The sequence below is a fragment of the Aegilops tauschii genome, chromosome 4 (genome assembly GCF_002575655.3).
Source record: "Aegilops tauschii subsp. strangulata cultivar AL8/78 chromosome 4, Aet v6.0, whole genome shotgun sequence".
Taxonomy (NCBI): domain Eukaryota; kingdom Viridiplantae; phylum Streptophyta; class Magnoliopsida; order Poales; family Poaceae; genus Aegilops; species Aegilops tauschii.
Window position 1 is genome coordinate 514,837,560 of NC_053038.3, and position 14,330 is coordinate 514,851,889.

At 44.5% G+C, this 14,330-nt stretch overlaps 2 protein-coding genes and 1 pseudogene across 4 annotated transcripts; 2 read left to right on the forward strand and 1 right to left on the reverse strand.

The window, feature by feature from the left end:
• Nucleotides 1-1,776: 1,776 nt before the first annotated feature.
• LOC109763294 (ATPase 9, plasma membrane-type-like) lies at nucleotides 1,777-7,311 on the reverse strand (annotated as a pseudogene).
• A 175-nt stretch (nucleotides 7,312-7,486) lies between these two features.
• Nucleotides 7,487-12,365, forward strand: LOC109763298 (SKP1-like protein 21). Of its 3 annotated transcripts, none has more exons than XM_020322139.4 (10): nucleotides 7,487-7,722; nucleotides 8,741-8,887; nucleotides 8,970-9,194; nucleotides 9,509-9,700; nucleotides 9,788-9,898; nucleotides 10,029-10,104; nucleotides 10,795-10,892; nucleotides 10,977-11,137; nucleotides 11,571-11,692; nucleotides 11,958-12,365. In XM_020322139.4, exons 2-10 carry the CDS (start codon nucleotides 8,852-8,854, stop codon nucleotides 11,972-11,974), a joined length of 1,038 nt encoding a protein of 345 aa, XP_020177728.1. In that variant the 5' UTR covers nucleotides 7,487-7,722; nucleotides 8,741-8,851; the 3' UTR covers nucleotides 11,975-12,365. The 3 variants fall into 3 exon arrangements, with proteins under 3 accessions (XP_020177728.1, XP_073353294.1, XP_073353293.1); XM_073497193.1 differs by having other exon boundaries at nucleotides 7,489-7,722; nucleotides 11,571-11,665; XM_073497192.1 differs by lacking the exon at nucleotides 11,958-12,365 and having other exon boundaries at nucleotides 7,489-7,722; nucleotides 11,571-11,726.
• Nucleotides 12,366-12,868: 503 nt separating this feature from the next.
• On the forward strand, nucleotides 12,869-13,990 carry LOC109763300 (pollen allergen Phl p 1-like). The gene has a single exon (XM_020322141.4). It carries the CDS (start codon nucleotides 12,933-12,935, stop codon nucleotides 13,740-13,742), a length of 810 nt encoding a protein of 269 aa, XP_020177730.3. The 5' UTR covers nucleotides 12,869-12,932; the 3' UTR covers nucleotides 13,743-13,990.
• The last annotated feature ends 340 nt before the right edge of the window (nucleotides 13,991-14,330 follow it).

A 14,330-nucleotide genomic window follows, 5' to 3' on the forward strand; every position in this document is an offset into this window, starting at 1 on the left:
CCAAAACCCAAAGTTACGCGTCCTAAACGGGGCTTCAGGTTAAGAACAACACAGAAGAATCTTCAAACAGAACTATAGTTTGTTCAGACCCTCATGAGCTGGAATTTGATGCCTAGTAATGTATAGAATATTTGGCGCAAGCGTATAGAGTCGGTGATTGACAAATCTTGTAAGATTGAGTCTCAAGTATATATATGCTCTAGTGTCAACACTTAATATTCAAAAGTCTTATCTTTTTCCCCATTACGCATTTCAAAGGAAAATGTGCGGAATACACGAGGAAAATATCGCAAGAGTATATTCTCCTCACTGGCATTAATTAATCCAAGGGAAAAAGGGTCAACAAAAGCTACATTTAATTAACGGCCTCTCTCTGCAGGAAATGGCCAACCAATCCTTAGATAGTTCCTGCTATATAACTTCATATCTTGCTAACCACCCCTCTTCTATAATTCACAGGATGATGCGAGGCTCGCCTGCTCCAATGCCCATCTGACAACACATTTTTAAAATTGGTGGAATACTTTTAAGGATGATGCAACCTTCCTATAGTGCAATGGACTTCCTGTGCATCTGACAACACATTCTCCACTTCATAAATATAAATATCTACATCATAGTTTAAAATTGAAATGGCATTTCAAGAGTGATGCACGCAGGCATGCCACTACGATACTAGCGTTGCGCATCCGACAACACATTTTTCGGTACTGTATAAATATCTGCAATATAGCAATATTTTCTAAGAATGACGCTGGGAACTCACCTGCCAACAGCCACCATCACACATGCCAACTGCACCACCATATAACTATTGCTGAGGCAGGCGCCAATTGGGCATATGCAAATGCAGGCTTGGAGAGTCTCCCCAGTGACCATGGCCACGCATGACCTGCACAAGTGTCACTGCGATAACCAAATTAACTCATAATGTGGTAAGATATGATATCTTTGCGCATCACTTGGAAACGTAGAAAGTATCTACGAAGGACTCCTGAAGTTGTTGCATCGCAGTCGTAATAGTCGATACATTACGCAGTTACTTGAATGACAGGACGCCATCTCCGCCTTCATCGCCGACCTTCGATCGATGGCCGTCCGCCTGTCGCCGCCGCCCCCGCCGCCTCCTCCAGAGCCTGATTAGATGTTTGCCGTCCCCGCGGCGCTGGCCCCGGCTGCGCCTCTTGTGTTCTCTTGTGTGTGTTGTGTTGGGCTTGTTGAGCTGTGCCCTCAGCAGTACCTTTGGACCTCTTGTTGTGTGCGTGGGTGTGTGTGCTCTGTACTAGACCATGTATGTGTGCTCTTGGCGGTTTGCTTTATTTATAAAGCGGGGCGAAAGCCTTTTTCGGTAAAAATATCAATTTACAGGATGGAAATATATTTTTACCATATTCAAGGGTTTTTACAGGACACAGCCTGCATTGATTCTTTCTACACTGTCTTGATGACAGACCAATCAAAAAGAGAAAGTATGCTTATTAGTACAATTTTGATATATCTACAAATCTTCACACTTGAAGATGACCTTTTCAGCGTAGTACCTTCAGTAAAGAGACGTGTTGGCGATGAACCCTTTTCAGCTAGCTGACATCATGGTACAGGACAAATAATAAGACATCAGAAGGGGTTAGAATCCATAAATTGATTTTAAGGAAAACATAATTTAAAAATATAAAAACAACATCTAAAGTGAAGCATAAAATAAAAATGAAATGCACTTTTGTACCATATTGTGAAACCGGAATTGTGTTTTCTGAATAAAGAGGGACCAATGAATAACTATGCAATCAAGATATATTTACTTGAGGCATTTACAGGTTATACAGTGCGAAATGACCACCTACAAAAATATTTCCTATACTTGAGGCATCTAAGCAGAGAGTGGCTGCTGCAGCCTGACATCAAGTATTACATACAGTGACCAGAACAAAGCCATACGCATGATGGCTGAATGTATGCATACTGTCAACAACATCTCAGTAGTCATGTTTGCACGGCTCCATGAGTGACCTGCGGAAGAGCAGAAGATTAATTACTGTTGCAACAGAGGGTTGAAGGAAAGAAAATCAAGTAATTCCATGTCTTAATCTAGCAGTCTCCTTACAAATTATAACAGGGGTCATGAGCACCACAAAGTTATACAGCCATATCAATCCTGCTCTGAGGCAACCAACACCCTTTGGTAGTGCCAAATCCACATCACCATATACGGCTTTATGGGTTGCCACCTGACAGAAAACAGTTGATATAATGAGTATTGAGAAGAAAAATGCCTAGCACTAAGAAACTTTACCATCTCTAACAATACGATCTTCATAGGATGAATACAAATCTGTTTTCTTTTCTTTCAGGGGGTGGGGGACTGATAGGAGGAAAGAATGGCATGAGGAGCCTACTTGAACAATTCCTTAATCGCAGAAGATTTATTCCATACAATGGCTTAACTCTAAACATGGTCAATTGTTAGTCAACCATTCCTTGCCAGACACATTGATCCTGTGCCAAATTATCATGCTAACAAGAACGCCAAAGTTTGATGAAATCATCATGCAACTGATTGAATGGTCTCAGAAAACATAGACATAAGAGGAAATGAGCTCACCATCTGAGTAAAAATAGAAGTACATGCTGCAACAGGTCCAGGACATCTGATAAGGTAGCAATCGTCAAAATGAACAAACAGTACAACAGTCTGATTCACTATGCTCATCTGAAGGAACAAAGCAGCTTTAATTTCTTCATTGGAGCCCATCAGCGATCTACCTTCAAATTTATACTGCCCATGTACTAAAACATCAGCTAACAGCTCCAAAACCAAAATAATGTGTATAAACCGGAAGAAAAAAAGCTCACTGAAAAGAAGCCTGTAAGTGTTGCCGCTCTGAAAAAAGTGGCTGTTCTCAGAATGATGTAGCTACCAGAAGCAACACCGTTTGCAATGATTTTCTTAACTCTCCATCTATCTGGTGAATTACTCGGTTCCACCCTTTCAAATAATATTGCAAAGGTCAAGTAAAAAGGACAATAACAATTGAACACTGAAATGGAGATACAAATAATACAGTCCCACCGATCCATAATGCAAGTATTTTTAGCATTTTCAACTTTAACCGAACTGTAGATCCTACTAAGATCACACTGATCTGTTTCTCATGTTGTTCCTATTTTGCTCCTCATTCATTTCATCAAGAATTGAGCCTGTAATTCAGGAAATTATGGTAGTTGGGAGGAAAGAAAGAAAGTTGTAGAAATAACTGAAGGGTAGTATTGGCATTGCACATACACCCTTAATCCTGTGGTGAAGTCTAAAAGGACCTATATTTTGGATTGGAGGGAGTATAATGTAGAGTAAGGTTGTGGACGTTTTGCAGTTGAAACTCACAATAGCTAAAAGTGGCAATCACCAAAGCCAGGAAACTTGACAAGTTAAAGCTCCACAAGAGTAAAATGACATGGACACCAACCTTCAATAAAATTAATGATCCATGTTAGCATTGCACAATACAGTCAATTATAAAAACTATTAACACAATATATAGTCATAATTGTACTCACAAGATGGACAGTTGATGACACAGTGTAGATCTGCAACAAAAGCAACATATTGCGAGTGATCAGCCATCTATCATGATTTAGACAACAAATACCATGTGAGCAACCAAACCTTTAAATACATTCAAGTGACATACCGTATAACCCCTCATAACCTGACAGATCTCCCTACTGATTTGCACAGCTGATGAAATAGGTAACAGGGAAGGCTGATCAAAACAAGATCAGATTCACTTTTGGTGTAATCAGTGGCCTCAGCTACTGAAATTCCAATATAGCTTTCACCAATGGCATCATGATCAAGAAATTCATACCCAACCATTGCACAAAGACATCCGAAATCTCTTAGCCTTCTCACTATATCACTGTTATCCTCTGCACTAATAAATCAAGATAGCAAAATCATAAGACTAGTTCCTTTGTGCCTTCTACATATCAAAGCCTAAGCGTTATTAAAAATGTGTGCTGTAACTTTCTTGAGAGGATAGAAGTACTACTCAAACTGTCAACATAAACAGAAACTTCTTCCAAAGATACAAAGGAAATGTGAAAAAAGGACATCGCTCCAAAGATAAGAACAGACCTGGCAAGAGATCGGAAATCCCATTGATGTTTAAGTGAGCTTCTCTGTTATTATGAGGTAACTCCAACACCGAGTGGGCAGGTAACACATTGATGCCTAGTTTTCCAAGCTTTCCACATACTTGCTTTGTACAACACCGAGTAGTCAACAATGGGCTTTCTGAGGAGAGAAAATGAACTGTTTGCTGAAGAACTATGTATTACAGGAAATGACAATAGCTGAAACAAGACAGCTGAACGGTTGAATAACCTGTGAGGATTCTAATATCCAAACCGAAATTGATAAGACTATCAATAGCATCTACGCTATCACTTCTAAGGTCATCTCTGAAAGGTAGAAGACCAATGAACTCCCAGCATGAGTCTACCTGGAGGAAAATAATAGAAATTAAATGAAACATGCAATAAATTTGGGCATTGCAGAGTTCTAATGTGAAATTCAGTTGCGCACCTGGTGTCCTACAGCTATGGCTTGATACCATCAAGAGCAAAACTATCCATTACCATGCTTATTTTCTCTTTGACTGCTTTGTTGCAGCCACATTGATGAGCCACCTATAGCATGAAAACAAAAGATGACCAAGGAATGAGCCTGTACTAACCAAAACAAAAGGTGCAAATGCGTGCATGGTGATGGTAGTGGGGCTTTGCTTATCTCTATGCGTTTTTGACACTGTGGCTTGCCTTCGCAGGATCACCTTTGAATACGCAGCACTTGGATCCATTGCTATCGATGTATGTAGTTAGGAACATCAACTTCAGTGCAACAAAGAAGCGGGCATGGTGCTCTAAGACCTCAATACCAGCTCTTGCCTACATTATCAGTATGCTTGTTAAGTTTACCAAACATTAATACACATAGGCGTTAAAAGACAACTTAGTGAGAGAAAATGAACCTGTTCTGGATCATCCAAGAGGCTCAGAATAGCTGCATCAATTGACTCTATACAGAATTCATGTTGAGATCTTGATGCTCGTGCAGCTAATATAATAGCTTGATCTTTGTCAACACTGTTAGCAAACAGCTCAATCTTGTCCCGGAAAAAACATGGCTTATTACACGTTATAGTACCAGTCAAGTTGAAGAGCATCACATCCGTACTGGCCAGATCTTCAAGGGCAACTGTTCCGCGGCTAGCAATTCTCAGAAAACAAAGCCTTAGAGATCCCAATGCTGATGCCAGGTAGAGGACAACAGGCATTGCCATTGGAATCTCACCAATCAATGGCATAAAGTGGCAATTGTGCAGCATGTACTCAAGGTTGTGTTTACGGAAGAGCAATATTAAGAATAGCTCAGCAACGGTACCAGCAAGTATAAGGGAAAAGCAGAAGCAGCCAGCAACCATGATTCCCTCTTTAAGTTGCCCTGGCTGAGCATAACGCTGTGGGTAGAGTCGCAGTGTGCATCTAGTTCCTTGGCCACATGACACCGTCCAAGCATAATATATGAGGAAGCCATGCACACAATCAACAGACCTTTTAGCCCAGCAAGTCATCGTGGCAATTTTCTGAAACCGGAGGACACGAGCATTGGAAGGGACAATGTCCCCAAACCTTGAGAAATATGATATCACCAGGGACCAGATTTGCTGCGTGCACATCTATCCAACTCCCGTCTCTCAGCACCTTGGCCCTTGGTGCGTATGCTTTGGCCTCCAGTGGTGTCTTAGCATACTCCACAACAAGCTTTGCACTAAAGCATGCTATCAAAGTTGTAGCTAGTAAAAAGATGACGGCAGCCAGCATGTAAGATCTCTGATCAGCTGATGTGATGACGAGAGACACAACTGTAGTTAGTACAGTAACCCATGACATGGAATTAAGTATGACAGAGATCATGGTCTTGTACTCAGGGAGGACATGATGCCATCTCCAGAGTGAGAAGATCATCATCAGGAATTCTCGAAACACGCTTCCATCCTGCAGGAGCAATATATTTGACCTTATGAAGCTGCATTTTTTCATATATAAACCTGTAAAGGAACTGATACTCTACAAGACCTAGCTAACAAATTCAATTATTTCCAAATTAGATACAAACTGTGTATGGTAAACTAGCAACCAATTGTGATGCCTTTCTCTGCATCTCTCATCCAGATCAACTAATAGTGAACCATTGCTTTGATCAAAATGAGTGGAGAGAGGTGAGCTGGGTACTACTGACGAAGGGGAACTCCCTGTGATCTTCGAAACTAGAAAGAGAAATACGATACCTACAATTTAGCATATTGAGTTGGACCAATATTCTTGCGGGCCATCAAGGAACATAGTACAATAGAGCGATAGGTTGACAAACGAACATTCAGTGTGTTCTTTGATCAATATTTAACAGCATGACACTAACTTGTAAAGCAGCAGAGCAGAAAGGCAATTGTACATAAACACAGAGAGCACAAGTGGTGAGATTGGCCCTCAAACTCGGAACATCAAGCCGTGCAATCTGACAATCATAGATGGTGCGTTGAGCACCCTAGCTATGCTGGGAGCGACACGGTACCTCAACTGAATAAAAGGGGGCTACAAGCAAAGTGAGAAGATAGTCGGATGGAGAGACAAACAAGCCATGTAGTACCTGGGAAGCAATGATTGTTAAAGATTTAGAGTAGTGGTGGTTGAACTATGTTGATTCAGCTGAGTAACCCATCATCACAGTTCACAACAAAGGGTGATAGACTGAAATTACAGGGCAGGCCGGCAGGCCAACAATCTAATCGCAATCTGAGCCAACATACTTAGCGCTCGTCTAGTCCATGGACCGAAGGATTGGTAAATCAATGCTGAATTGGTGGTGTACTGAACTGAATCATCCTTCAGTTATTATTAATTAATACAATGGGCGATGAAGGGAGGAAGAAAGGCAGAGTAGTTAGAGGCGAGGACGGTCTCACCTTCCCGTGGTGGGAGCGGACGACGAGGTTGGGCCCGTGGAGGAGGAGCCGCCGCGCTGCCTCGTGGGCGGTGAGCTCGGCCCTCTCCTCCGTGGCCGGCCAGCCGCCGTAGCACCTCCTCCTCCTCCACCATCTCCTGCAGTACCCACCAACGCCCACATCATACGACCCCGAGCGCGCAGGGTTACTCACGGCGGGCCAGCGAGGGAGCTCTCTCTCTCTCTCTCTCTCTCTCTCTCTCTCTCTCACTCACCAGCTCCGCCATTTCCTCCGCCGTCGCCATCCCCGCCGGCCGGTCGCCTCCGCGCTCGATCCTTAAAACGGCGGCCCAGTGGGTCATAAGCGGAGCAAGAGGCAGGCCCAGGCCCAGGCGAACGACTCGCGGGCAGGCCGAGGCCCGGTGGGCCGGATGGGCGAGGCAGATGGATAAGGGGACGGGGGCTGCGCTGCGCCTGCGCACGCACTCCCGTGTCGCTTCGGCTTCCTCCGCTCGCCATTTTCCGTCCCCATTCGCCCGAACCGAACCAAACCGCAGGCAGGCGCACGCCCACCAACCAAATAACACCACACGCCTCCTCCCTCCCTCCCCACCCCGCCCCCCTCGCCGCCGCCACTCGCCACCGCCGCCGCAGCGGCCCTCCCTCCCTCCTCGCCGCCCCCGCCGCCCTCCTCCGCCCGCTCGCTCCGGCCCCCCGAGGTACGCCCGCCGCCGACAGCCGCTCCAGTCCTCCTCGCGTCCCTGCCCGCTCCCGCGCGCCGCCGGGGCCTACTGGCTAGGGTTTTGGGCGGCGGCCCCGGCGACCCGCGGGGTTCTGGGATTGGCGGCCCTCGCAATCCGCCCAGGGCCCGCCGCGCCCTCCGCGGCGGTTTCTCCCCCGCTAGGGTTTAACCCCCATTTCCGGGCGCGGTTGCGTTTCGCGCGCCGCTCGCGCCGTCTAGGGTTCGGCACTCGTTTCCCATCCGTTTAGGGTTCCAGGGTCCGCGCGCCTGGGCTCGCCACGCCTAACGGGCGCCGCAGGGACGAATTTCTTTCTGTTGATTTGATTAGGAGTGACTTTTCCCCATACGACTGTTTCCCATTGCTGGATGCCGGATTCAATTGGAGTCAATTCCTTCCCATGGACGTCTCTAAAATCGAATAAGGTGCATAGATTGGTTTTTCCAATCTGCCCCATCACCACAGAGTCCAGACAATAGTTCACTGAAACCATTAAGCTGATTGCTCTCTCTGCTGTGTAGTTTGCCAAATCATATTTCTGTTGCTTATTGCCATTGAATATCTGAAATCGTCATATCAGAGTAGGCGCACATGTTAGATTTTCCAATATGTCCGCCAGTGCTCTTTGGTCCTATAATACTCTTAAAACAGTAATTAAACTGAGGCTGTGGCTACAGATGAGTTTGTCATGTTTGACATGCTACTCAGCTGTTGAATGTGTGTGTGTAATCCATTTCGTTGGAACTGTATGCTAATATAGTTATGCTGCGCAGAACCGATGCCGTGAGCCCAGCAGTACATTTTCAGGCACAGCAGCTTGTTTCTTTTCTTGTGGCAATTTCGATTATGCACCATCTTGGGTACAAGGGCTTTAGATGTGAAATCTCTCTTCAGATATGGTTATCACTTGCTTTTGCATAATCCAAAGAAAATAAATTAAGTTCATTGTCTGTTCAGAAGAGTGAATAAGGGATACCTGAATTTTGTATTTGCACAGTTAGTTGCTGGCCATTGGAGTACTCGGTGGAGGAATACCTATAAAGGAGTTACTTGTAAATTTTCTGCTGCATCCAGTTTCTCCCATATATTTTTTCTGGCATTGGCAAGAATGTCAGAAAGTGAGTTATCAGTAATAAAACCAGAGGTATGACCCATGCATTTATAAGTTTGGAATTCGTTTGCCTTGGAGGAAAATACTCATTACTAATTTTATTATCAACTTGCAGTCGTTGAAGACTTATATTTGGCTTCAGTGCTTTGATGGATCCATACAGCAAGTGGAGGAAGAGGTTGCCATGTTCTGCCCTATGATATGTCGAGAAATTGTCAAAAATGGAACAGGATCATCCAAAAATCATGCTATTGCTCTCCCAGAAAGAGTTAATCCATCAAGTTTGAGTTTGATTCTTGACTATTGTCGGTTTCATCAAGTCCCAGGGCGCTCCAACAAGGTACCGTATGTTGTAACTTCCTGGCCTCTCCATTCTACCTTATTTTACTGCTTTCCCTTTTTTGCATCTTCGACCCATGGGCATCGTGTAAGTTTAGATTGTTATATACTGTTTTCGTTTCCTTATTAATCACATGATCTTATGGAATTACTTTCTCACCATAAGGATGATTGTCTGAATGTTTCAACTATTTTTCTTGGGAAAAAGGTTCACCGACTTGGATGTTGTATTCTGTTAGGCTTGTACATTTTATCATAGTCGACAAGCTTACCTCTGTTCCAGTTATCTTATTAGGCTTTTCGTTTATTGCGCAGGAGCGGAAATCATTTGATGAGAAGTTTGTTAGGATAGACACCGAAAAACTTTGTGAGCTGACATCTGCAGCTGACAGTCTTCAATTAAAGCCATTGGTTGATCTTACTAGTCGAGCACTTGCTCGAATCATTGAAGGGAAGACACCTGAGGAAATCCGCGATATTTTTCATTTACCAGATGACTTAACGGAGGCATGTAAACTTTTCTTTTTGAGGATCAGCAGGAGTTTGCTTTATTAATTTGAAACAGCACTTACTGTCAGCTTACAATACATGCAGGAAGAAAAATTGGAGCCACTGAAAAATATAAACGATGATCCCAGGATTCGCTTATTGAATCGATTGTATGCAAAGAAACGGAAAGAACTACAGGAGCGCCAGAAACTAAAGGTAATTTTGATAGATTTAACCTATTTTGCATGCTTTTGATATGTTATGTCCTGTGCAATGATGTTTATCTCTTTCGTCTAGTTGTCTTGCTCATGTTTGAATTTTACATGTTATGTTGGGTTTGTTTCAGGATATTCAGGTACAGCAAGAGCAAAAGGATGAGCGGTCTTTGGACGAGTTACTTTGTTTTATAAATGGGGATGGAGGTATGTAACTGCACCGAGTTATATTGGTTATATCTTGTTCTATATAGTAATCGTAAATTGCTAACAAAAGTTGTTGTCCTGAACCAATGCATATGCCTTGGCTATATTTCAAGGATCAAGTTATTACCGCAGTGAATGCATATGCACATAATTCCCTGCCAGTTAGTAGTAATTCTTCATTTGGTCGGTCAGCTTTTCATGAGCTCCCATATTTCAGTAACTCGTTTGTCCACTGGGTCTTACGGATTTTATGTCTGACTGGAATGATGATTGGAATTGGCTTTTGAAAATGGTTAGTGTAGATTGAATTGTTCCAAAATGTGGTGTGGATACCTTGGTACTGTACAGCTTTAGATTATCTGTGATTTGCTGCCTAGTACGAAGAGTAATGAATATATTCTTGTTAATGGGACAATGCGGGAGTAGTGTGATGGTTCTAAGAATAGTCAGCTGCAGGACCAATCTAATTTACGATGGCACATCTATTAGGCACTTCTGATTTGTCAACTAATGTTAAGTATTTTGTTGCTCCCTTGTGATTTTCTTCTGTTATAAGATCGACCTATTGGCTGAGCTTGGTTACCATTTCAAGTTAAACCAATACCTACAATGCAAGCATGCAACATGGAATCATTCTCCATCAGTCTTTCCTCATAACTGCATGTAACCAGCTGTCAACTTGACTGACAGGTTCTGGAGGTGGGAAAGCTGGTAAGAATAAGAAAAAGAACAAGAGAAGGAAGGATCCTAAGAATCTCCCAAAGGCTGACCCTGAACATGTAAATAAGGTTATATTTTGTAACCCTAATTTTTCAGTGTATGCTATGTGAATAATATTTTATTTCTTACATCTTTCTATCTGTTGAGTTCAGGAGGAAGGTGCCTGTGCGGTACCATGCAATGCTGGTGCTGTTAATAATATTTCTAGAGCTCCTTGCCCAAGTTCAGATGTGCAAGATGATAATGAGTACCCCTTTGAAGATGGTGATCTTGATGATGGACTTGATCCTGCAATGCAGGAAGAGCTTGATAGGTAAGGAAACTATCTCTCTTTTGTACATCTATTCAGGCCCTTAGCTTAGTTTCTGATTTTGTACTATGTTGACACATTTTTTTTTCCTGATGGGTTGAAGTGTTATGGGGCGCTTATTGTGCATCTACTATTGTGTTGCTCAGTTACAAATAGATGTTATTTTCCTGAAATAATGAACCCCTTGATGTGTTTGTGCTCACTAGCTGTTCAATAGAAGTCGCCGTGTTTAGAATTCAGAACTGAGGATAGATCAAATGGTTCAGCTGTAATATGGAGCAAGCTAAATGTTTGCTAGTACTTGGGCTCACTGCTGTTTATATTTGATTATTCTATTGTTATGTGTACTGAAAATGCTATAACGAATTTACTGCCCATATTCCTGTACCAAAGCCCTCATGTGAATTAATGTCATGCTTCATTTCTGAACAAACAGGGAAGTTGAAGATTTCGCTAGGAGGCTGAATTCTGTTTGGCCTGAAAGAATGCATTTGGGTCAAGAAAGAAGAATTGAGTCGCAGCTGATTGGTGGTAATGGTTCTCTGCAGAGATTTTCTGGTAATTTTTTCCATATAGAATAGTTGAAACGGTAGTGAGTAAAGGATTTAGCCCACTCTACTGAATCTAGTTTTGGAAGAACAGAAGGTTTTACATACTACTCCCTCCGTCCCATAATATAAGATGTTATTGCAACATCTTATATTATGGGACGGAGGGAGTAAAGGACAGTGTTTGGTTAGTCCAACGTAAAGTAGGAATTACCTCATTCTTGCACCAGCTCATTCCATAACCGGGTCAAGTGATGATTTGTATGTGCCCGCAGGGTTCAATCACAGGTGAATGCCATGCGGCAGGATGAGCAAGCTGAAGCCTAGGAAATTTGTGCACATACAGCTTCGAAGAGAGGTAGAGACCGAAGTGAGCAGCTGCTGCCGAAAAGGCCTTGAAACTCGGAACCGAGCTTGCAGACAATGTGCATCTGTTTCCCTTTGCCATTTTTGGCGCAGGGTCCGGCTCGTCAAAGTTGGGATGAAGCATAGCAAGGTTTTAGATAGATCAAGGGGGGAAATTTTCCGGTCCGGTCGTGTTATTTCTTGGATAGCGTTTGTTCATTCTGGGTCGACTCTGTTTTTTCCGTCGTCGCAATTTTCCAGGACAGAGCAGAGTGTGCAACTGTAAGAAATGATGATGTCGTGACTGCTGTGAAAGAAATTCCGTTGGTTGGTACTTATGCAAAGTCTGCTTGGTTGCTTCCTCCTGATGGGACCAAAAATGTGTGTGTGTGTGTGTGTGTTGCTGACGTTGAAATACAGGAAAATCATGCGTCGCTACGACACCTGTCTAACGGCTGTCTATCTAGTTCAACTATCTTCTGTTGCAACAACGGAATGAGCAATGTGACGGCCGCCATAGTATTATTATTATTACTACATGTCCAAACGTTTGTGTATGACAAGATTCGTGACAGGACACATGCTTAGCTCAAGCCTCTCGCGCTTGTGATTTTGCTGGCATTTTCATGTCCTTTTGATAACTTGCACCTTCACCATGCACAAATGGTTCAGACATTCTAAACATAGGCGGCTTTGGTCAGCAAGAGGATGCACCTCCGACGATGACGGCGAGCCGCATATGCATGCACGGACAAGCTCGCCTCCCCCTCACGGCAGCCAGCCACCGACATCGCCGGAGCATTCTCCCCCCGTTTGCTGCCCCCTCTTGTGGTCTGCCCTATAAATTAAAGCAGGGCAGCAAGCAAGAAGAGGCACAGCGGCAACAAGGAACAGTTGAAGAGAAGATGGCTTCTTCCTCGTCGGTGCTGCTGGTTGCGGCGGTGTTGGCCGCGGTCGTGTGGGGCGCGCACGGCATCCCCAAGGTTCCCCCGGGCCCCAACATCACGGCGTCGCCTGCGAGCTACGGCAACAAGTGGCTGGACGCCAAGACCACGTGGTACGGCAAGCCGACGGGCGCCGGGCCCAAGGACAACGGCGGCGCCTGCGGGTACAAGGAGGTGGACAAGGCCCCCTTCCACGGCATGACCTCCTGCGGCAACATCCCCATCTTCAAGGACGGCCGCGGCTGCGGCTCCTGCTTCGAGCTCAAGTGCACCAAGCCAGAGGCCTGCTCCGGCAAGCCCACCATCGTCACCATCACCGACAAGAACGAGGAGCCCATCGCCCCCTACCACTTCGACCTCTCCGGCCACGCCTTCGGCTCCATGGCCAAGAAGGGCGAGGAGCAGAAGCTGCGCGACGCCGGCGAGGTGGAGATCAAGTTCCGGCGCGTCAAGTGCAAGTACCCGCCGGGCACCAAGGTGAACTTCCACGTGGAGAAGTCCTCCAACGAAAACTACCTGGCGCTGGTGATCAAGTTCCTCCAAGGCGACGGCGACGTGGTGGGCGTGGACATCAAGCAGAAGGGCGAGGACAAGTGGACCGAGCTCAACGAGTCGTGGGGAGCCGTGTGGAGGATCGACACCCCCCACAAGCTCATCGGCCCCTTCTCCGTCCGCTACACCACCGAGGGCGGCACCAAGACGACCGTCGACGACGTCATCCCCAAGGGCTGGAAGCCCGACACCTCCTACGAGGCCAAGGGCGGCTACTGAAGCTGATGATGATGATTCTTCTTCCGGCCAGCTTAATTAATTAACTTCTTTTGGCTCCAGAAGAAGAATAAACCAGCCGCACATATATCATACATATGATGCGATGAGAGCATGAGTATATATACTTATTCATTCTTTTACTATAGGGAAAGAGCGTGGGCAACTAATAATTTCTTGTTTTGATGTATCTAAACTTGCTCATGATTGTAAACATGTCTTATTAATAGAAATTGGTATGCACGCATTAATTATGTTTCCTTTTCTTTCAAAAATCCCATGAAAGATGGTCACAACGGGCTCGAGCTAGCCCGTTATTTTTCTTCTTCTCAAAAACTGAATTGCCACACCTAAACAACAGGGCAGCACTATAGCTCACTTGGAGACCACTTAGTTAGGTCGCTGGATGGTCTCCATTTTCGCCAAAGGGAATTTATTAATATTGCAAAGATACCGATTACACCCAGACTCTGCAACAATGAAATGTTCTACAGACATTACGGATGCACACAACCCTACAACAAAGAAGAAGAAGAAGAAGAAAACAAAAGATCCCGCTACGGTGATCAAAACCATGTAGCTGCAAAACAA

What these genes read in the sequence shown, in the direction of transcription:
- LOC109763298 (XM_073497192.1), top strand. Translation starts at nt 8,852, where the DNA reads ATGTCAGAAAGTGAGTTATCAGTAATAAAACCAGAG. An exon ending in TACCAGATGACTTAACGGAG is followed by an intron (nt 9,701 to 9,787) that starts GCATGTAAACTT and finishes CAATACATGCAG; the next exon opens with GAAGAAAAATTGGAGCCACT. An exon ending in TTTTATAAATGGGGATGGAG is followed by an intron (nt 10,105 to 10,794) that starts GTATGTAACTGC and finishes CTTGACTGACAG; the next exon opens with GTTCTGGAGGTGGGAAAGCT.
- LOC109763300 (XM_020322141.4), top strand. Translation starts at nt 12,933, where the DNA reads ATGGCTTCTTCCTCGTCGGTGCTGCTGGTTGCGGCGGTGTTGGCCGCG.